At 45.0% G+C, this 21868-nt stretch overlaps 1 protein-coding gene across 15 annotated transcripts in view; it reads right to left on the bottom strand.

Annotated features, from left to right (window-relative positions):
* Nucleotides 1-10362: 10362 nt before the first annotated feature.
* Kif1b (kinesin family member 1B) overlaps nt 10363-21868 on the bottom strand; it is a 143067-nt gene continuing 131561 nt past the window's right edge. For all 15 annotated transcript variants that reach the window (XM_076563513.1, XM_076563506.1, XM_076563510.1 and 12 more), the window contains 6 exons: nt 20120-20191; nt 18079-18200; nt 16088-16237; nt 15577-15769; nt 15273-15391; nt 10363-14698 (listed from right to left, as the gene is read on the bottom strand). In XM_076563513.1, coding sequence (XP_076419628.1) covers nt 14656-14698; nt 15273-15391; nt 15577-15769; nt 16088-16237; nt 18079-18200; nt 20120-20191 — 699 coding nt within the window. In that variant the 3' untranslated portion in view covers nt 10363-14655. The remainder of the gene's footprint in view (nt 14699-15272; nt 15392-15576; nt 15770-16087; nt 16238-18078; nt 18201-20119; nt 20192-21868) is intronic.

Below are 21868 nucleotides of genomic sequence, written 5' to 3' on the forward strand. Positions count from 1 at the left end.
ACCAACACAGTCAAACTGGCCCCACCTCAGCTGGTCAAACCATTATTTCCAAGACAAGGGTGGGGACAAGGGAGTACCAGGTGGGAGCTGTTTCCAGAAGCTTCTCTGTTCTTATAGCCCTCAACACATTGTCCAGCTCTGGAAGGCCCTGAGGGCCAAAAAAGGGGTCGAGTTTGTGCTTTAATGTTTTGTTGTTGTTTTGCTTGTTGAAGACAGTACATAGCCCTGGCTTCTTCCGGGCTTTTAAAGTTTTTGTGGTGTCGGAGCTTGAACTTTATTTTCATTTGTTTTGAGACAGGGTCTCACTTTGTAGCCTGGGGTGGCTTCAGACTTCCAGCAGTCCTCCTGCCTCAGCCGCCCACGTGCTGAGATTGCAGGCATGAATCATAAAGTCCAGCCTTACGTTTTTTGTCTTGGCACTGTGAGCCCACATTGCAGGCCTTCCCACTGCAGGCCTCGTGCAGGCTGTGGACTTGATCGCTGAACTACACCTCTAGCCTTAGTTACTGTGTGGCCCAGCACACTCATATTTCGTGTGTGTGTGTGTCTGTGTGTGTGTGTGTGTGTGTGTGTGTGTGTAGCATACACGTGGAAGTCAGACTTGCAGGAGTTGTGCACTCGCTCCTACAGTGTGGGTCCTGGGGATCAAACTCAGGCCATCAGGCTTGGCAGCAGGTCCTTTTAACCACTGAGTTAGGAGCATGCAGCATGTTGGCAGTAGTGGGCCTGGCACAAAAGTAAGCCAGTCACTACTTTCTTTAGGCAGTCTCTTACTTTGTAGCTCAGGCTGGCTTCACATTTGCAATTCTCAATTCCACCTCCTGGGATCACAAGCTTGTGCCACAACACCAGCTGTGAGCCTCCTTTCAAGTCCAATGGGAAGGAGCAGGACCAGCAAGCAGGAGGAGCTGGATCAGCTGCCTTCCCTGGAGGGCCAGAACACTGCAATTACTCCTGTACCGGATGCCACAGGCATTTATGTCTCACAGGCTGGATTTGGCACTTAGGTTTCTAGCAAATGAGGACAAATCCAGCTCAGAAAATCTAAGAGAAGGCGTCACAGAGATAAAAAGGATGGCTCTCCACTGGCTTACAATAGTCCTCTGGCTGTGACCGTGGGCTCCAGCCTGTCTTGCTGCTCTCCTAGGACAGGTGATTAAAAAAAAGGGAGTCTTGTATAACCCAACGATGGGCGCAAAGCCCTGGCTCCAGTCTCCTTATTGCCAAAGCACATGCACACAAAGGCAGAGGAGCTGAGTCTATGAACACTTTCTGCAGAGCTAGCTGGATGTGGTGGCTCGCTCCTGTAATCCAGTACCTGTACAGCAGAGGCAAGAGGGCTGTTGAACGTTCGAGATCAGCCTAAGCTACATAGTGAGCTCCAGGCCAGCTGGGGCTACATAGTGAGACTGTCTTTAAAAAAAAATTGATCTTCCGGGGGCTGGAGAGATGGCTCAGTGGTCAAGAGCATTAGCAGCTCTTCCAGAGGTCCTGAGTTTAATTCCCAGCAACTACATGGTGGCTCATGTAGACATCTATAATGGAATCTGATACCCTCTTCTGGTGTGCAAGTGTATATGCAGATAAAGAGAGCACCAGATACATAAAATAAATAAATTTTAAAAAAGTGAACATTAAAAAAAAATCAATCCCTCTCACACACACATACAACTATATAACAAATACATATGTATATTGGATACATACATACATACATACATACATACATGGTCTCGTGTAGCTTAGGATGGCCTGGAACTCAGTTCTGATCTTCCTGCCCCTGCCTCCCAAATGCTGGGATTACAGACATGTGTATCAGCACACCCCATTTTACAGCTGCTGGAGATTAAGACGGGGCTTTATGTATACTAGGCAAGCACTCTACCACGCTACATCTCCTGACCAAGAAACCATTATTGTGACTGGAGAAGTGGCTCAGTCGTTAAGAGCGCTACACTGTGGCTCTTCACGACCACCTGTAACTCCATTTCCAGAGAATCTGGTGCCCTCCTCTGGCCTCTCTGGGTACTGCACACACACGGTGCACAAGCATATGCAGGCAAAACACATGCATTTAAGTACAAACAAGAAATGTTTTTAAGTTAGAAAAAGAAAATTCTTCCTCTTGTGTGAGGTGCTCAGGGAGTTGACTTTCCCAGCCAACAGTTCGTGGAGGGACTGAACTTTAACCCCAGGCCCTGGACTCTTTTTTTTTTTTTAAACAGGATCAGCTGGACAAGATCATGCCTACTTACGACTTGTAACCCTGGCTACGTCTGTGTGTTAGAGAGTTTGGTTGACTTCAAATGGAAGCCTGCATTCAATTTTTCAATGAGGAGTCTGGCAGAGCAGCCATTTAACGGAAGCGTGGCTCTTTTAAGAGAGGCTTGGTGACATGCACACCTTCCAAGTTCTTGGCTACTCCTTCCTCCTTCCTCCTTCCTCCTGGCAAGGGTTTACCGTCACAGTTGTTACAGGAACAGATTGATTGCTCTAGTCTGAGATTTAACAAGGGAGGAATTATGCTGAGTCAATGTGACTAAACATCTGGAGTTCCTAAGTCACCAATGAACAGACATTATTGTATGCACACATACTTAGAGATCAAATAGCTGTTTTTCTTAATTTACTGCTGTTAAACCCTTACTTGGATTGTCCAGTTTTATGATAAGGCACTAAAGGAAAAAATTACTGCTTCCCAGGATTGCTGGAAATAATAGTAGAGTGGCTTCAGAGAGATGAGACCAAGGCCAGTGACCCTGGGGACACCGGCCACACTGACAAGGGTGCTGTATGGGATGCTTAAAACTTAACTTACTTCAAAACCTTTCTGCCTTGCCCTCACCACGCACATCAAGGAAGGTCAGACACAGCCAGCTCTCTGAAGGCTGTGCCAGAACTGCAAGTGAGGCCGACCTGAGCTCCAGAAAGACCTTGTCTCAAAACATGAAGGGTTGAGCTGTAGCTTTGTGGTTGAGCATTTGCCTAGCAAGTACAAGGCTCTGGGTTCAATCCCTAACACCTCAGAACAAAACTCCAAAACAGCAAAACACCCTGCTCCCTTGGAGCAAATAATCCTCCCAGGGCCGAGCCCTTTGTTTAACTTACGTAAGAGGGTGTGTCAGCAATGACTTGGTACAGACTTGAACATTTCTGCTCTGCCACTGAACTTACTGTGTAATTCCTGAAATTGAACGGCTGCAGGCAGGGTAGGGAGAAAGTAGTTTCCACACACATACACACACACACACACACACACACACACACACACACACACACTCATTCTATCTCTGTCACACACACACACACACACACACACACACACACACACACATCCCGGGAGGTGGGGTGTGGGGTGGGGTTGGGTGGGGGTTGGGTAAATACAAAGCTCAAAGCCAGAGGGCTGAGCTTGTGAAGTGCTCACAAGAGGTACTCAGGGTTCTGCAGGGACAAGGTAGTTACAAAGGGAGACTGTGAAGTCTCATCCAATAAAAAGAATGTTAAGAAAAGACAGACACTGGGCTGGGCTGTAGCTTAGTTGATAAAGTGTTTACTGAGCAAGCTTGAGGACCTGAGTCCCAGCCAAGCGTGGTGATCTGTACCCCAGTGTTGGGGTGGTGGAGTCAGACAATCCCTGGTGCTTCCGGGCCAGACAACTTAGCCTATTCAATGAGCTCCAGGCCCACAAGAGACCCTGATTTAAAGAAATAAACAAACAAATAAATAAATAAGTGAAAAGTACCTGAGAAGTGACACAGGAATGCATATACACACTAAATAAATGAATAAAGGCCAGAGAGCTACAGCAACAATGAAAGTGCAGTTCCTCGAGACTGCCTGGCTCTCCTCAGCGTGGAGAGAGACAGGGCGGCCTCAGATAAGATCGAAGCCAGGTAACCACCTTTGTAAAAACGAACTCAAAGATGACTATCCAGTTCACACTGAAGTCTGGCTGAGGGTAAGGGATACATGGCCCGACATTACACCTAGTGCTCACAGACAGGCTGAGATTTGAAAATCAGTTCTTCCTCCAGGCTCCATCCTCCCCTTCTAGTTACACCATTTCCTTTCTCCCTTTGCAATAAAAACCTCACAGGATGGACTGGAGATGGCTCAGAGGTTAAGAGCACTGGCTGTTCTCCCAGAGGTCCTAAGTTCAATTCCCAGTAACCACATGGTGGCTCACAACCATCTGTAATGAGATCTGGTGCCCTCTTCTGGCCTGCAGGCAGAACACTGTATACATAATAAATCTTTTTTTAAAAGTTATATTTAAAAAACCTCTACAGGAATTGTCAATAAAGCTGAGCATATGGCACACACCCAAATCCCTGCACTTAGGGAGCTGAGGCTGGAAGATAAAGATTTGTAAGCCAGGGAGCTGGAGAGATGGCTCAGCAATTAAGAGCCTTGTCTGTTCTTCCAGAGGACCCTGGTTCATTTCCCAGCACCACATAAAGCCAGGCATGGCAGCACACAAGTATAACCAAAGCACTCAGAAGGTAGATAGAGGAGGACCAGAAGCTCAAGGTCATCTTTGGGCTGAATGGATGGCACAGTGGTTTAAGAGCACTTATTGCCGGGCGGTGGTGGCGCACGCCTTTAATCCCAGCACTCGGGAGGCAGAGCCAGGAGGATCTCTGTGAGTTCGAGGCCAGCCTGGGCTACCAAGTGAGTCCCAGGAAAGGCGCAAAGCTACGCAGAGAAACCCTGTCTCGAAAAACCAAAAAAAAAAAAAAAAAAAAAAAAAAAAAAAAAAGAGCACTTATTGCTCTTCCAGAAGACCTGGGAAGATTCTAGAACCCACAAGAAGGCTCACAATTCCAGTCCCAGGGAATCTGTTGCCCTTTTCGGGCCTGGCACCAGGCATGCATGTGGTACAAAAACCAAACTAACACATACATGCACCGCACCCTCTCCCTCTATACTTTAACAGAATCCTCAAAGTTCCAGAAGTAAGGGGATGGGGAGACAGGACCTAGTTCAGTTGGTAAGAGTGCTTGCCTAGTTTACACAGCCTTGGTTTGGCCTCCCCCACCATATAGACTGGGCAAGGTAGTGCAGGGCTGATGTCTTGGCACTCGGGAGGTGAAGGTTCTGGAGTTCAAGGCTATCTTCAGCTACATAGCAAGCTCAAGGCCAGCCTGGGGCTACAGGAGACCCTGTTTCAAAAACAAAACAAAGAGTTGCTCCAAACCCTCAACTACTCAGCTACTGAGATTCAGATTTAGACAAACTATATTTGCCCCAAACCTAATTTGCATCTTCTAGTAGCAGTTTTATTAATAGTAACAGTGACGGGCCAGCAGAATGGCTCAGTGGGTGAAGGCACTTGCTACCAAACCTGAAAACCTAGAATTTGATGCCTATGACCCAATTGGTGGGAGAGAATGGACTCCTTCAAATTGTCCTCTTACCTCCACACACACAAACCAAAGTGTGGGAATACACACAAACAATAAACAGAATTTTAAAAAAAATGATGTGGTCCTCCATATACAAACCATAGCATGTGAATACACCCAAATAAGAAACAGAATAAAAAAAGGAATGATGTGGTCTCCATCTACCATATTCTTTTCTCAGTTGGTTCTAAAATGAATAGTGATGGTAATGAGTGACTCCCTTTCCTGTTGCCCAAGCCTGTGGCCATTGCTCAGCCCATGTTTTTAGCTCATCAGCCTCATAGGATGTGGCAACTGAATCCTTCCTCTTTGATACTTCCTCACGCTGGCGGCCAAGCGTCACTTTGGAGACCTTCAAGCCCATCCCTCTTCCTGTTTGTGGGACCCTCATGTACTGAAGTCCTCTTCCTGAACTCTATGAAGTCAAGTGCTCTGACTCTCAGCAGCTTCCTGTCAGGTCTTCTTGCCTGGGTGGCTCCTTTACCTCCACAAAGACCTCTTGCCATCTTCATCACCTCAGGAAGCTGCGACACTGTTGTTCTGCCGAGGCACATACCCAGTGAGCTGCTCTCCATTTTCCTCTCCAGCTCCATGCAAATTTTCAGCAAACATGGTAGTTCTTTCTCTTGTTTTGTGATAAAACTTCACTATGTAGCCTAGGCAGGTCTTGAATTCAAAATCTTCGTGTTTAAGCCTCCATAAATGCTGGGATTACAGCATGAAACATCATGCCCGGACTAATTTTTTTTTTTTTTTTAATTAAAATTTTTAGCTGGGCAGTGGTGGCGCACGCCTTTAATCCCAGCACTTGGGAGGCAGAGGCAGCCTGGTCTACAGAGTGAGTTCCAGGAAAGGCACCAAAACTACACGGAGAAACCCTGTCTCAGAAAACCAAAAAAAAAAAAAAAAAAAAAAAAATTTTCATTCATTTTACACTTCCCTCCTCTAGCCAGCCTACTTTTATTAGAAAAAAATTAAGTTACCTTCATTTTGTATGTATGTGTATGCATGTGGGCATGGGTGCCAGATCGTGCATGTAGAGGTCAAAGACCAGCTTGTAGAAGTTATTAGTTCTCTATGAACCAAAGGCTGAGGGGCCCCCAGCTGGATCAGGCCCTCTGAATAGGTGAGACAGTTGAGTGGCTTGATCTGTTTGGGAGGCATCTAGGCAGTGGGACCGGGTTCTGTGCTCATTGCATGAGTTGGCTGTTTGAAACCTGGAGCTTATGCAGGGACACTTGGCTCAGTCTGGGAGGAGGGGACTGGACCTTCCTGGACTGAGTATATTAGATTGATTGCAGTCCTGGGGGAGGCTTTGCCCTGGAGGAGGTGGGAATGGGGGGTGGGCTGGGGGGAAGGGGAGGGGGTGGGAGGGGGGAGAACAGGGGAACCGGTGGCTGATATGTAGAACTGAATGGTATTGTAAAATAAAATAAAAGGGAAAAAAAGTTATTAGTTCTTTCCTACTATCTTGAAAAGTGGGACTACAACCCAGGTCATCAGGCGTGGTGGCAAGTACCTTTACTTACTGGGTCATCTTGATGGCCTAACACACTCAGCTTTAAATGTATGTTAGTTCTATCTTTAATATGTATTGAATCTGATCTTACCTCTCTGCATATCCTGCTTCTTCCATGCCACAGTATCTCTGGAATAGAGGGGCCACTTCCTACTCTTGCCTGCATGAATCCCAGACTGTTTTCATCTTGCAAGAACCTGTCACAGGCTTCTCAGATGCCTTCACTAGCTTTCCATTTCACTCTAATGGAACGCCAAGTCCTTCTTAGTCCTCTCTCGCCACGTCCTAGCAACTTCCAGGAAACGCCTGTCACTCTCCCCTTTATTGGCTTCACACCGGCTGCCTTGTCCAAAGGATTTGACTTTTCTGCTTGGAGACTTCCCTAACAGGATTTACACGGCATACTCTGTGATGCAGGGCGCACTGAGTGCTCTCTCTCAAGAGGGCCTTCCCGGTGACCTGCTGACTTCCCATGCAACCTAAGTCAGAAGCTCACTTATTAGTTAAAGGGGGACCTGTAGGGCCCTGGCCCCCGGTTTTGGATAACTGTGGCCTTGCTTGCGGACCGTGACCTTGATATCCTCCCTATGCTAATCCCCTCCAGGTTTCACCCTCCTGAATGCTTAAGGGAAGTTCCTTGTCTGTGTATCCACATAATGGGCGTTAACAGCTTCGATGCAAGATTGTAAAACATCTGTAGTGAACTTCTGCCCTCCTGGGTTCTCCCATTGTGCTGTAAGCCTGTATTTAAGGCCTCCTTCAATAAACTGCCATTCGGCATTTAAAAAAAAAAAAAAAAGAGGGCCTTCCCGACCACAGTCTAACTAGATGCCTCCTGTCTAGCAAGACCTGGCTTTGTTTCCTACAACGACATTTACATGGTTCTGACCAGATCCCACAGCCTGAAGAGATGAGGCAATGCCTCCCTGGGACAGGCAGCCAGACACTGTCAGTACTGCCCTAACTGGTATCTGGCTCTTCCATGTGCTATGGTAAACTCAATCATGTGGTGTTAAACCTCCCACCACCTCCTAGAAGCTTGTGGATAGCACCCTCTTTGTTCTGGGGACTGCTATAGTGATTTTTCACCTGGCCTCTTACCCCTCCCACTCCCTCCTGCCTCCCCTTTTTAAAAAAGATTTATTTATGTATGAGTGCGCTATCTGCATGTACACCTTTATGCCAGAAGAGGGCATCAGACTCCACTATAGATGGTTGTGAGCCACCATGTGGTTGCTGGGAATTGAACTCAGTACCTCTGGAAGAACAGACAGTGCTCTTAACCACTGAGCCATCTCTCTAGCCCCCTTCCCTCTTATTCTTACTCTTTTGTTTTTTTGAGATGGGGTCTCTCTATATAGTCCTGACTGTCCTGGAACTCGCTATGTAGAACAGACTGACCTTGAATTTGCAGAGATCTGGCTGCTTCTGCCTGCCTGAGTGCTGGGATTAAAGGCATGCACCACTGCCCGGCTTTTTTCTTACTCTTAATAAACCACTTCTCTAGGTTTCTAAGGCACCCTTCACATTTGTACTTATGTGCATGTGCACAAGCACATGTATGCACATACATACGTATTTTCTTTCTTTCTTTTAATGACTAACTGGTGTTTTGCCATGAGTGTTGGGTTCCCTGAAACTGGAATTACAAACAGTTGTTAGCTGCCATTCAGGTGTTGGGAATTGAACCCAGGTCCTCTGGGAGAGCAGTCAGTGCTCTTAACTACCGAGCCATCTCTCAGCTCCACCATTTTCTTTCTAATGCTCTCCCTATCACTTCACGGCCTGATCTTGGTCTTGAGACCCTCCTAATAAACCTTATTCCTGAAGAGTAATTCTATGCCGGCTTCCTTTTCTGAGCCGACCACTGCATTAATACACTGAACATTTTCCACTTAGTGTTATACATGTGAACACCTCTCGCCGCAGTGGAGGCCACAGGCATATTTGCTTGCAGTCTGTGGTGGAAACACAACAGTGTTGGATACTCAAATTCCATTGAACACATCCCTGTTGTTTTTGTAGGCTATGCTGGCCTGAAATTTGATAGGCATGAACTCTTAATCCTTCTGCCTTTATACTTCCTGAGGGCTGAGATCATAGCTGTGGGCTACCATACCTCATCTATGTGTTGTTGGAGATTGAATTCAGGGCTTTGTGTGTGCTAAGAAAACAGTCTATCAACTGAGCTACATTCCCAGCCCTGGCCTGGAACTCTTGATCCTCCTGCTTTAGCCTCCCAAGTTCTGAGGCTACAGGTGTGCATTGCCACACCTGACCACATTATTGCTTTTGCTTAGGTACAGCCTTCCACAACCATGGTCCCTTGCCTGTGCTCTACTTACAAAGAGAAGCTCATTGCAAATTTCAAACTACTACCCTCCCCACCCTCCCCCAGACTCCAGTACAATACAACTGAACATGGGTAGTTCTACAAAAAGGGGCTTCAGGAGAATGCCCACATCTTTTAGACAAAATAGTTGCTCACACACTTGGCAGAAACTCTTTCAAACAATAGTATCATATACACTTTTCTAGTTATGTCAGAAAGGAACCTGTGCCGGGCGGTGGTGGCACATGCCTTTAGTCCTAGCACTCGGGAGGCAGAGCCAGGTGAATCTCTGTGAGTTCGAGGCCAGCCTGGGCTACCAAGTGAGTTCCAGGAAAGGCGCAAAGCTACACAGAGAAACCCTGTCTCAAAAAACCAAAAAGAAGAAAGAAAGAAAGAAAGAAAGAAAGAAAGAAAGAAAGAAAGAAAGAAAGAAAGAAAGAAAGAAAGAAAGAAAGAAAGAAAGAAAGAAAGAAAGGAACCTGTAGGCTACACCATGGTTTTTATTTTAGACAAGAATTATTACCATGTATGGTGGCAAACACCTTTAATCCCAGCAATCAGAAGGCAGAAGGAGGCAGATCTCTGTGAGTCTAAGGCCAGCCTGGTCTATATAAGTAAGTTCCAGGTGAACTAGGCAGGATCACACTGTGAGACCCTAGCTCAAAAAACCAAAATAAGGCCGGGCGTTGGTGGCGCACGCCTTTAATCCCAGCACTCGGGAGGCAGAGGCAGGCGGATCTCTGTGAGTTCGAGGCCAGCCTGGGCTACCAAGTGAGCTCCAGGAAAGGCGCAAAGCTACACAGAGAAACCCTGTCTCGAAAAAACCAAAAAAAAAAAAAAATAAACAAATAAATAAAAATAAGCCAGGTGGTGCTGCTGCATGACTTTAATCCCAGCACTCAGGAAGAGGAGACAGGCAGATCTCCGAGTTCAAGGCCAGCCTGGTCTACAAAGTGAGTTCCAGGACAGCCAGGGCTACACAAAAAAATTCTCTTGAAAAACAAAAAATAAAATACAATAAAATAAAAAATAAAGAATTATCATTGTAAGAAACAAAACTAGTTTACAATGGATTTTCAAAGGGCACAAGACTAAAACACGAGTCATTGATGCACTGGTTGTACCTTTATTAATTTTACCTCGTTCACTAGCAGTTCTGTGATGCAAGGTTACAATACACAGTTAGATAATGTCTGCATTACACATCTAAGGCTATACAGCAAAAGAATCAGGATTAGTACAAATACAAGAACTGTATTTACATTTTGTATACTCAAGCTCCAAACATCAGATATTTACAAAATAAAACATGAAAATGAAATCCAAAATTAATAATGTACATTGTTGCTTGTGCTCAACTCCTTCACTGGGGAGAGATCAGTTTGCAAAGTCTTGGTTCAAAAAGGCCACTTATGCTTCATGGGTTCTGTCACAGCATGGGGATGGTGATGAGAGACTTGGCTCTCAACAGACAAGTACTTTAGAGCCACAAAGTCTAAGACAATGTGTAACCATGAGAAGGCTGGTGGATTCCTTGGGAGAACTGATGCCAGAATACACAGCATGGAGAAAAAAAAAACAAACACCCAATTAAAGACACGACAAGCAACGTGTAACATCCAGGGTTTGGCATGAGACCAACCTCGGCCTGGACTTTCTGTCTGAGCAGCTATCTACCAGGAGGCTTTTTGTCTCTGCTTTGCGGCACTGGGGACTGAACCAAAGGCATCACACAACTGCCAAGTGCTCTATCACTAAGCTGCACCCCTAACCTCTAGTTGTAACCTCTGGTGTTTTTAACACCAGTTCTGTATCAACTCTTAATTTCTTGAAGTAATTAGGGTCTCTCAAGATTTTATAGAGCTCAAATACCTACTTCATAAATGGCCTTTTGAACAGTAACAGCAATAATCTCTCAGCTGATGATCTCTGACTTGCTCCACAGTCATGGTCTTACCCACTCTTGGCGGATCACTGGTTATGGCAGATGGCTGCACTTCACAGCGCCAGAGTTTAATTCAAATGCATTCAGCAGACCTTCTAAGAGCAGCAACATAATTATTCTTTTCTTCTCATAGAGCAAGTTAAAGATTACAATTTCAAAAAGGAACCCAAATGAAAAGTGAAGGACCCATGCCAAATGAACACCCAGCCCTGGTATTGTTCAGGAGAGCCAGAGCACAGCACCCACGAGGGACTGCAAGAGTCCCAACAGGCGCCACCCAGTGCAGAATCATCCCATCAGTCCAATGTGCAATTCATTACAGCTGTATAAATATACAAACACCTTACAAAATTAAATCTCCCTGTAAATTAGACAAGCAGCAGCAGGTAACAAAGTCTATGCTTTGAAATACATTCCAGGAATCACCTGTTTTTAGACCTCAAAGACCTTTCACAATCATCCTTCATTCTTTCATCTAAACAAGATGAAAAATCTTGAAAATGAATAGATATATAGATCCACGCAGCTGAAGGAGAAAAAGGAATGGTTTCTTGGCTGATGGACCTTCAGCACTCCCCTCAAGTTTCTCATTCACGGATGGGTTCAGGGGCTGCTCGGAAGCATCCTGGCCTGTGCTCCTGCCTAACCTTGTGCAAGGACTGCCTGGCCCGCACAGTCTGGGTCTGAGAGCTGGCTGACTCCCAGGGTAGTCTCCCAGAAGCAGGCAAGGCCTGAGCACTGGTCAGGGTTAGTTATGAGGCTCTATTTGCTTGGGAGGAAGGAGGAGAAATAAAGGAAGAGGGAGGATGATTAATTTTAACCAGCATTCACTTTCTGTAATTTGTAGGTTTTTATTCTAGGTTTTTTGTTTAAAAGAGTGCTTTGAAAATTATATATATATAAATAAAGGTAGTTTCCTTAAAGTCTAGTTGTCTTAACTTTCCTGCTACCATGGCAACCACAAAAATCTCCCACATAGGTCCTTCCTTTTTCAAAGCTTCAAAGCAGAGGTGAGCTTGTCTGGAAATGGAACATCCATGCCCAACTGCTCAGATTCCAATCTGAGCATGGGCCCTACAGAAAGAGGGGCACCACCAGTGGCAGAGAGAAACACATGTGCCCCAGTTCCAATCCCACTTTTCCCGGTCTCCTAATGAGGCTGCCTTATCTGGGCATACGTGAAGGGGCGGTCCAGTTTGGCTCACTCTAACATTTGATATTTGCAAAGCAAAGACTTTCTAAACCAGTTTTGTTAGAGTTAAGAAAACACAAGTCATTGCAGGGTTTAGTGCGTGAACAATCCACTCTCCCTCAGGCTTCACACCTCTCACCACAGACACGGACCCATCCAACTGCGTAACAGCAGCAACATCAGTGATTCCATTGAAAAGTCACCTTTTCTCTTCATTTCCCTGAAATTAGATTTCGTTCTGGTCCAGGAAGCTGTCTTCAAGCACAGACAGAGCCTGCTGGATTTGAGTATACACCAGAGGGGCATGTTGTGTTCATTAGACAACAGAGACTTCTAACTACATTAAAAATCTCATACATATGCTTAGAAAACAAGTAACATTACAGTTAGTGACCTATGCTTTAAAGAGAGAAAGGAAGTTTTAAAAACCCACCAAAGTATTTGTTGATCAATTTTTTAGATAAAAAGTCTGATTTTTGCCCTTTCTTTTCTCCATGGTCCACTTTTCCTTTTCTTTGCAAGGCAACAGTAACAAACAGAGCTGGGAGTCCTGTTCTTCAGAGAGAAGCCCCGCTGAGAGGTCAGAAGCAAGGGTCTGCATACCCACACACCTCCCTAGTGGCTGCTCTGCAGTGGTGAATGAGCTCCTGACCAGAAAGAAATCCATTCCACCATTACCCTCAGGTGAAGAACCCTCCCAGAGTGGAGGTGAGCAGATGCTTTCCTGGGTGCCTGAGTGATGGTGAAACAGGCTGGCAAGACCAGTAAATGGCAGCATGAATGAGCCCCAAGTCACTGGAAAGCAACTGAAGGATCCAAACCAGGGCCTTTCTGTGCTCTACTCAGTCCCGTAACACTGGCAGGTAAAGGAAGAGCATGATTTTCTGATGGTCTCTTGAACCCTGACCTGGTTTGTTAGAAGCCACAGAAACTGGGAGCAGGGAATTCTTCTTTCTAAGGGGGTACTTCCAAACCACATGGGAAACAGTGGGGGGTGGGCAGGGCAGGATCCAACAGCAAACCACAAGACAGGTGAGGACACTCCTTCTCATCCCTAAGTGTTGTCTTCTGATTTGTTTGGAATGGTGGTGGTAACTGAATCCTGGCATCCAGAAAACAAAGCCTGCCATGACAAGCATTATTGGGAATGGCCACTGGATTCCAATGGTGACTTCAAAGTTTATGCAGAAGCTACAATTTTTTGACCAAAGGGAGCTACAACAATCACAAGTTGCACTCAGCACTCTCATATCAACATTGATCCAGTTTATCCCCAGAAGTCAAACACTCCCCCACTCCCCCTTGTGGGAAATGTGTTCATGACATCACATAATTCCAAACAGTGTGACCAGCATCGGAAATGCTAAGAACAGAGTTGCGAAACTCCAAGACAAAACCCTTCTTCCCAGTGAGGAGGAGAAAGTCTGCAGGATTCTGCTGTGAGCAACTCTAGCCCATCCTCTAATGATCACCCTCATGACCCACCGCCCAATCCATTGTAGCAGCCTGGCCTCAAAGGGCCAACAGCAGCCACTGTCCAGGCCTATCACAAAGGACCTTCTGTCTCTTCCTCTCTATAAATCCATGCTCTAAGCCCTGGTTTGGATAGAGAATATAAATCCTATTTCTGAGTTTCCCACAGTGCTTTCCCTGAATGGAAATGCAGGGATTAGCCACCAAATAAAGAGACAGAAGGAGGGAAAAGCAAATTTTTTTCTCAAGGACTGACATGCCAAATGTCTCCTCTCTTAGTCTCTAAGCCACCCAGGAAAAAGTAGTATTATCATAAACCGAATGAGAGAGAGAGAGGAGAGAGAGAGAGAGAGAGAGAGAGAGAGAGAGAGAGAGAGAGAGAGAGAGAGAGAGATTGATATTACCCTGAAAACCAGAGATACACAGAGACAACAGACACACAGTGATTATAAGGGGATCTATCATTCAAAAAGAAGCGGAAGTACACTGGGAAACAATCTGGAGATTTGCTGGACCCTCAGGGTTTGTGTGTGAATGTGAGTGTGCATGAATATGTGTAGTGTTTTTTTCCCCTTTTCTTAGGCCACATGCTACAAGTCTTAGCACAAGAAAAAGAAGAGTACAGAACCATGGAGATAGGGAACAGGAGAGCTAGAGAAGTGCTGGATGAAAGGGAGGAGTAGTTAAGCCACAAGATTACAGACAAGAATAACCGTTAAGAATCACAAAGAGAATGAGAGGTAACACTTTCTTTATCTGTCCAAGGCGAGCAAGGCTCAGCAGAATAGCTTAGTATTTCAGCTGGCTCGGGCATCTGCGAGAGAGTTTTGACCTATGAGAAAAATGGGAGGCAGGGTTAGAAAACTGGATATAGGTCTCCTCACAAGTAACACTGCAGGCCCAGGTTTCTATGCTCCTAAATATGACTAGACTGTGGTCTTCTCTACTCGGGGAAGTCTGTGAGATAAGCCCCTCAGAAACAGAGAGCTGAATTATGGGAGCTCATTAAGGCACTCAAAGTCTTTCCTTTACCCAGTGCTCTCCCCTGCAGGCCTCCTGAAAGCTGAAAACAAAAGGAGACAAGTGGTGAGCCCTAAGTGTTCTTATGGTGAGGACACAGATATCTTATAGAAACAGGGACTCATCTTCACCTTATACCTTCCTTACACTCTTGCCATCCCTCTATTTTCAACCCAGTTCAAATGACATGTCTTTTCCTCTTTATGCTGGTATCTCGGGGGCTGAAAGCCAAGGAGAGAAAGGAAATGGCTTCCTAGAGCCAGGAATGGTACTGTACACATGTAATCCTAGCACTTGGGAAGAAGTGGAGAACTTGGAATCCAGCCTGGGCTACACAGTAGGAATGTCTCAACAAGACAAAATGAAACAAAAGAACAGCCTTTTACCGTATTGTGCCAGCCAGAAGTGGGTTAAAGGCATATAACCAGTCGTTCATGTCTTTGTCATTGAGCGCTTGCAAAAGGACCCCACGGTGCTTTGTGCATACAGCAAAGGTATTAGGTGTCTGAAAGAAACAGTAAGTAAATGAGAGAGTTATTGTAGAGAAAGAAAAATGGGGACCATCTTGCCATAGTCACAGGATGCACAGCACTTCATACTGAAAGTTCAAGCAACCCAGATATAAAGTAGGGCCCATGCCACAGAGCAGAGAGCCAAAACTCTAAAGGGAGTAATACAGGACAGACTGACCTTCACCATGGCCTGCTGGTCCTCACTGTACTCCACCTGTGCTGTAGACAAGTTAATGATGCCACGTTCTACTGGGTCTTTGTCACTGTTATAGATGAAGACATAAGGACGACGAACCACAACGAAATGTTTAGCCCAGTTGCTGGAAAGTGGCTCCTTGAAATGCAGGTATCCCTTCTTAGATACCACTGACCTAAAGGACAGTGCAAAAAAAAAGTCAGTTTTTCCTAAAGTAATTAATAAGCTGAGAACCATCAACATATGCTTCTACTAGGCTGGCCTTCAGATGCAGCAGACAGACAAATGGTCCATTTGGCCTAGATTCTCACTGGTCAAAGCAACACAGAAAAAGAGCAAATGCCACAACACAGAATGCCAGGCGCAGACGCCTGATGCACACAGCAGGGACTGTTAGTGTACTCTAGGCTGGAACAGACTTGCACATAAGAACTAGACAACCCACTCCTGATGCTGTCTCTTATTTGGCAAGGCTACTTGTCACAGTACTCACCCTGCTCTAACTTCTTCAATGTCTGGAACAAGATTGAGAAATTCATTTTTTCCTGCTCGGGCCAAATAGGGTGTCTCCACAGTTGGGACGATCTGAAACTGTTCAAATTCTTGGCAGGGACTAGAGGCACGAGAATTGGCTTCTGGGGTCCTTACAGAGGAAGAAAGGTGTAAGAAGCATTCAGGAAGGTCAAAGCACCTGTGGACATCACCCTACCAGGACACAGTGCCGCTGCTTAAGTACCAGGGCAAACATCAGCTTCAGAGTTCAGTTAAGACAAGCTGGTGTCAGAATGGTAATTCTCAATTCTACTTTATGTTTTCCTTGCAAAAGGACACTGGGGGCCACTGAGTCACAGTCTCGCCTGCTATTCTATGAACATAGGCATCTGAATATGAACTCTATGCCCTTGTGAGTTCCTTTCAGTTTCACAGCCAGACCTGAGGCAGTGGTTCTCAAAATATGGCCCCTGACTGACAGCAGCAGCATTCTCTGGGACTGGTAGACTTCACAATCAGAAACTCAGGGAGGCGCTTGGCCACTGTACTGTAGCAAGTTTCCAGGGGTTTTTAGTAAGTCCGCCATCTTGGGAAACAGTAAAGAAAGTGAACAATGAGAAGAGAAACATCTAGGTTCCTAGGCCCACAGGAGCAGAGTGGTGATCGGCCATTTCTGTTGTGTTAGGGACCTCCTAGAACAGCTTAATCTGATGATCTTTCTGATTCTAAAAGTCCATTTTGCAAACATTACTATTTCGTGTGTGTGTGTGTGTGTGTGTGTGTGTGTGTATGAGCTCATGCTAGTGGAGGCCAGATATCAACACTGGATGCCTTTCTCTACCATTCTTCACTGAATTTTTAAAAGTTTTAATCTTTCATATAATGTCTGTAAGTTGAGAGTTTTATACCTATATACAATGTATTTTGATCGTCTCCACTTCTCTATTTCCCCCAGCTCCCTCTGACTCACCAACACATGCCCCTTCCAACTTCATGCTAATAATCCACTGAGTTCAGTTAGGTATTCGCATAGCTGTGGGCCATCTAGAAGGGCAAGGGCAGCCTACTAGTGGCCATGCATCTATGGCTCTCTCCAAGCAGCCATCAGTTGCCAATAGTTCCTCAGCTAGGCAAGGGACCTTGTGAGCCCACCCTATCCATGGGAGGACTGTGACTGGCTCCATCGTGTGTAGGCCTTGGTAGGCGACCACAGCTGCTGTTGATTAATGAGTTGCAAAGGTCATGTGTCATCCAGAAGCAGCGTTTCACAGTACTCTTTCCCATCTCCCAGTTCTTAAATTCCATCTGTTCCCTCTTTTGTTATGTTCCCTGAGCCTTGGAAATGGTATTTTTGGACAGGGTCTCTCACTGAATCTAGAACTCAACAACTTTAGCTAGGCTAACTGGCCAGCAAACCCCCAGGATCCACCTGTCTCTGCCTCCTCAGCACTGGGATTATAGGCACGTTCCACTGAAAATGCTTTTCACATGGGTGCTGGGGATCTGAACTCAGGTTCCTAGGCTTGTACGGCAAGACCTTTACGTAAGAGCCATCTCCCCAGTCCTCCATGTTTTATCATTTCTTCATCTGGGATACAGCTTTCATTTAGTTGGTGTGTTTAATTAGCTTTTCCTTTCTTAGTGGCACATATAACAATTTCATACAGCTAGTAATATTCTAAATTTATTTATTTATTATTTGTTTGTTTTTTTTCTCAATACAGGGTTTCTTTGTATAGCCCTGGCCATCTGGAACTCACTCTGTAGACCAGGTTGGCCTCAAACTCAGAGATCTGCCTGCCTCTGCCTCCTGAGTGCTGGAATTAAAGGCATTCACCACCACCATTGGCCCTAAATTTAATAAGATTTAATGAAAAAAGTGCCCACACATTTCTGAGTGGTCTGTAATAGGATAGTGATGCCTTACTGAGAACCAGAACTACAGCAAAGCTGGTTTTTCTTTCCTTATGTCTGTGAAATCTGAGTACTTACTTCTGATCTATTGAGTTGCTCCTTGAGTCCACCAGAGAGGGGCATGTGGAGGAGGGGGTGAGGGTAGAACTGCTAAAGCTGGACACAGAGGGATCCCGTCCAATTGGAGAGATAGCAGACAGCTAGAAACAAGGACATGACCAGTGAGATTCAGCAGCAAAACAACAGAGCTCAACAACTTTAGCTAGACTAACTGACCAGCAAGCCCCCAGGATCCACCCGTCTCTGCCTCCTCAGCACTGGGATTATAGGCACGTTCTACTGAAAACGCTTTTCACATGGGTGCTGGGGATCTGAACTCAGGTTCTCTTGTATGGGAAGAACTTTACCTCTGCCTCTGCTGTAGAGAACAGCAGAAGTTGTTTAAGACAACCAGTGCCTCCTTTTTATTAAGCTGATTCAAAAGTCTTTAAAGAAGACAAGCCTCAGCTGGGTGTGGGGGAACAAACTTTAATCCTAGCACTCAGGAGCCAGAGGCAGACTGATCTCTGAGTTTGAGGCCAGCCTGGTCTACAGAATGAATTTCAGGACAGTCAGGGCTACACAGAGATACCCTGACTCAAAAAATGAAAAACCAAGCCAAGCAAACAAGCAAGCAAACAAACAAAGTTGACAAACCTATACACACAATTTAATTACTGTTAGTAGACGATGTACCCTTGGCTCTAGCCCCAGAGTGGGAAGAAAAAGAAGAAGGGGGAGATGAAGGAAGGAGAAAAGAGAACAAGAAACGTCTTTTATCATTAATTCTCCTTGCTATTAAGCAGCCTTATGCACATAAACATCATGCACCTATAGCATGCATACATTGTTCTAAGCACATGGCAGAATTCCTGCTCTCCTGGAGCATACATTGTTTGATCAAGAAGGGAGACAGACTTTTTTGTTTTGTTTTCTTTTGTTTGAGACACATTTCTCTGTGTAGCTCTGGCTGTCCTGGAACTCACTCTGTAGACCAGGCTGGCCTCAAGTTCCAGAGTAGCCAGAGTTACATAGTGAAACTTTGTCTCAAAAAAAAAAATCACAATAAATAAGTAAATAAAAATTAAAAGTGCCAGACAGTGGGGCCATGACTCAGTGGTTAAGAGCACTGGTTGCTCTTACAGAGGACTTGTGTTCGATTCTTAGTACCCACAAAGTGGTTCACAACTATCTGTGATTCCAGTTCCTAGGGATCCAACACCTTTTCTGACCGCCACCGGTGCCAGGCACAAATGCAGTGCACAGAGCTACATGCATGCAAAATGCCCATAAATATCAAATTAAAACAATAAAATGATAAACAAGAGTTTCAGAGAGCTTCTAGCTTGCTATGTGGGCTGAAAGAGGCCCATTCCCAAGAAGACAATGCTGGAACAAAACCCAGAAGAAATGATGGATATAAACATTGGAATGTCTAGAAGAAAGTATATGAAGTCTACAAAGACCCAGGCAAGGAAAAGCCAAACAGTCAAGCTGATTACGACACAAGCACTCTCAAGTGCCATCACTCTCTGCCGAAGGCCCTGAGCTTGGTGCTGCCAGTAGCCTTATAATTTTTTTAAAAAATTTATTTATTTTTATCTTATGTGCATTGGGTGTTTGCCTACATGTATGTCTGCGTGAGGGGATCAGATCTTGGAGTTACAGACAGTTGTGAGCTGCCATGTGGGCACTGGGAATTGAACTCGGGTCCTTTGGAAGAGCAGCCCGTGCTTTTTAACTGCTGAGCCACCTCTCCGGTCCTCGCCTTATGACTTTTGTGTCATACAAAAGCATACCACTTCCTACATCACATTCAGTGACTCAGGAAAAAAAAACAAAAAACAAAATATTTTCTGTATGACGGTGACCCTAAGCATCATAGAGGGAGACCGCCATCTTCAGAAGTCAGAACTCTGACTGTACAAAATCAGAAGACATACCAGAGAATAAGAATACCTTTAAACACAATCTATAACTAACGCTGGTCCTAAAAGCACAAAAGCTGTGACAGGAAATTTGGACAGCTGGAAACAGTCATCACCATGACAGTGAAAAACAACAGTCTTAGTATGCTCACCTTACAGTCACTGATGCTGCCATGTACCTGGTTGAATTCTCGGTTGAAAGTGTGGGTGAGAAGCTGCAGGCACTAAAAAAGAAAGACAGAAGGTGAATTGGTTAAAATTGACCATAAAACTCCAATGGCTAAATGAACGCCTGTATTCAAGGAGAACTAACATGTCCAACACCTATGCTAGAGCTCAAATGTTGCCTTAGAATAACTAAGAATATGCTGAGGAAAACCAGGATATATCTAGTTAAGGCCATAAAAATCAAATGGATTTAAACAACCATTCTTTTTTCCCCCCCAAGACAGGGTACTGTGGAATAATCCTCTTGTACACTGTAAAGATTTATCACTGGAATTGGTTTAATAAAACACTGATTGGCCAGTAGCCAGGCAGGAAGTGTAGGCAGGGCGACCAAACTAAGGAAGAGAGTCACCAGCCAGATTCAGGGGAAGCAAGATGAGAATGGCATATTGAGAAAAGATACCAAGCCACGTGGCTAAACACAGATAAGAATTATTAGTTAATTTAAGTGTAAGAACTAGTGAGTAATAAGCTTGAGCTACTGGCCGAGCATTTATAGTTAATATAAGCTTCCTGTGTGGCAATTTGGGAAGAGGCTGCTGGGTATTTGGGACTTGCTGGCAGGTCAGAAACTTCTACCTACAACAGGGTTTCTCTCTGAAACCACCCTGGATTCACTTGCCTCTGTCTCATGAGTGCTGGGATTAATGGCGTGTGCTACCACCTAAACAATCACTCTTCATACAACCAAAGCAAATCACTAAATATCATAGTTTAGAAGTGCTTAGGAGCACAGTGGCCCATAACAGCAGAGGTAGGCAGATGTCTGTGAATTCAAGGTCAGTTGGTCTACATAGCAAGTTCTAGGCCAGCTAGGAATATATAATAGAAAGACTGCCTCAAAAAAAAAAAAAAGAAGAAGAAGAGGAAGAAGGAAGAGGAGGAGAAGGAAGAGGAGGAGAAGGAGGAGAAGGAGGAGGAGGAAGTAGTAGTGGTAGTAATAGCAGTAGCAGTAGTAGTGCTGCTTAGGAATATAGCAGCAGGACCAGGCATGGCAATATATCTCTCTAATTCCAGCACTGAGCAGACAGAGCCAGGAGTTCAAAGCTAGCTTGATCTATATAACCAGTTCCAGATCAGCCAAGGCAATACAGGAAAGACTCTGTTTCAGAAAACCCAAAAGAATGAACATCCCTTTAATTCTGAATTCAATAAAATACATGGACATGGGTTGGGAATATAGCTTAGTAGTAGTATCTGCCTAGCATATATGAGGATCTAAGTTCAATTCCCCACACTAGAAAAACAAAAAACAAAAGCATAACATTTCCGGTTTCCTAAACCCTCTAGAAGACCACTTACTTAACTACTAAGGCAAGACAGACAAAAACCCTGTCAGTTTTCTATTTCCTCTGTCACCAACTCCTGAGCAACTACACACCCAGGAGTCACTCTCAACACCCTCTGCCTTCTCCCACCTAGCCAGAACCCCTTCCTCATGTTCTTAAAGGCTTCATCTTTCCTTCTTGGATCACTGTCCCAAGGACCTCTTCTGCAGTTTCACAAAGCTATCCTTTTTATTTCACTGAAGAAAACTTGTACTGTTTTACTGTTGTTTAATTGAATGGATTTTCTGTGGTACTTAAGGTCAAACTCAGGGCAGTGCTCATGCTGGGTAAGTGCTCTACCACTGAGTTATATGCCATTATTCCTATTAAAGAATTTCTAAATCC

The sequence above is a fragment of the Peromyscus maniculatus genome, chromosome 2 (genome assembly GCF_049852395.1).
Source record: "Peromyscus maniculatus bairdii isolate BWxNUB_F1_BW_parent chromosome 2, HU_Pman_BW_mat_3.1, whole genome shotgun sequence".
NCBI classification, from domain to species: domain Eukaryota; kingdom Metazoa; phylum Chordata; class Mammalia; order Rodentia; family Cricetidae; genus Peromyscus; species Peromyscus maniculatus.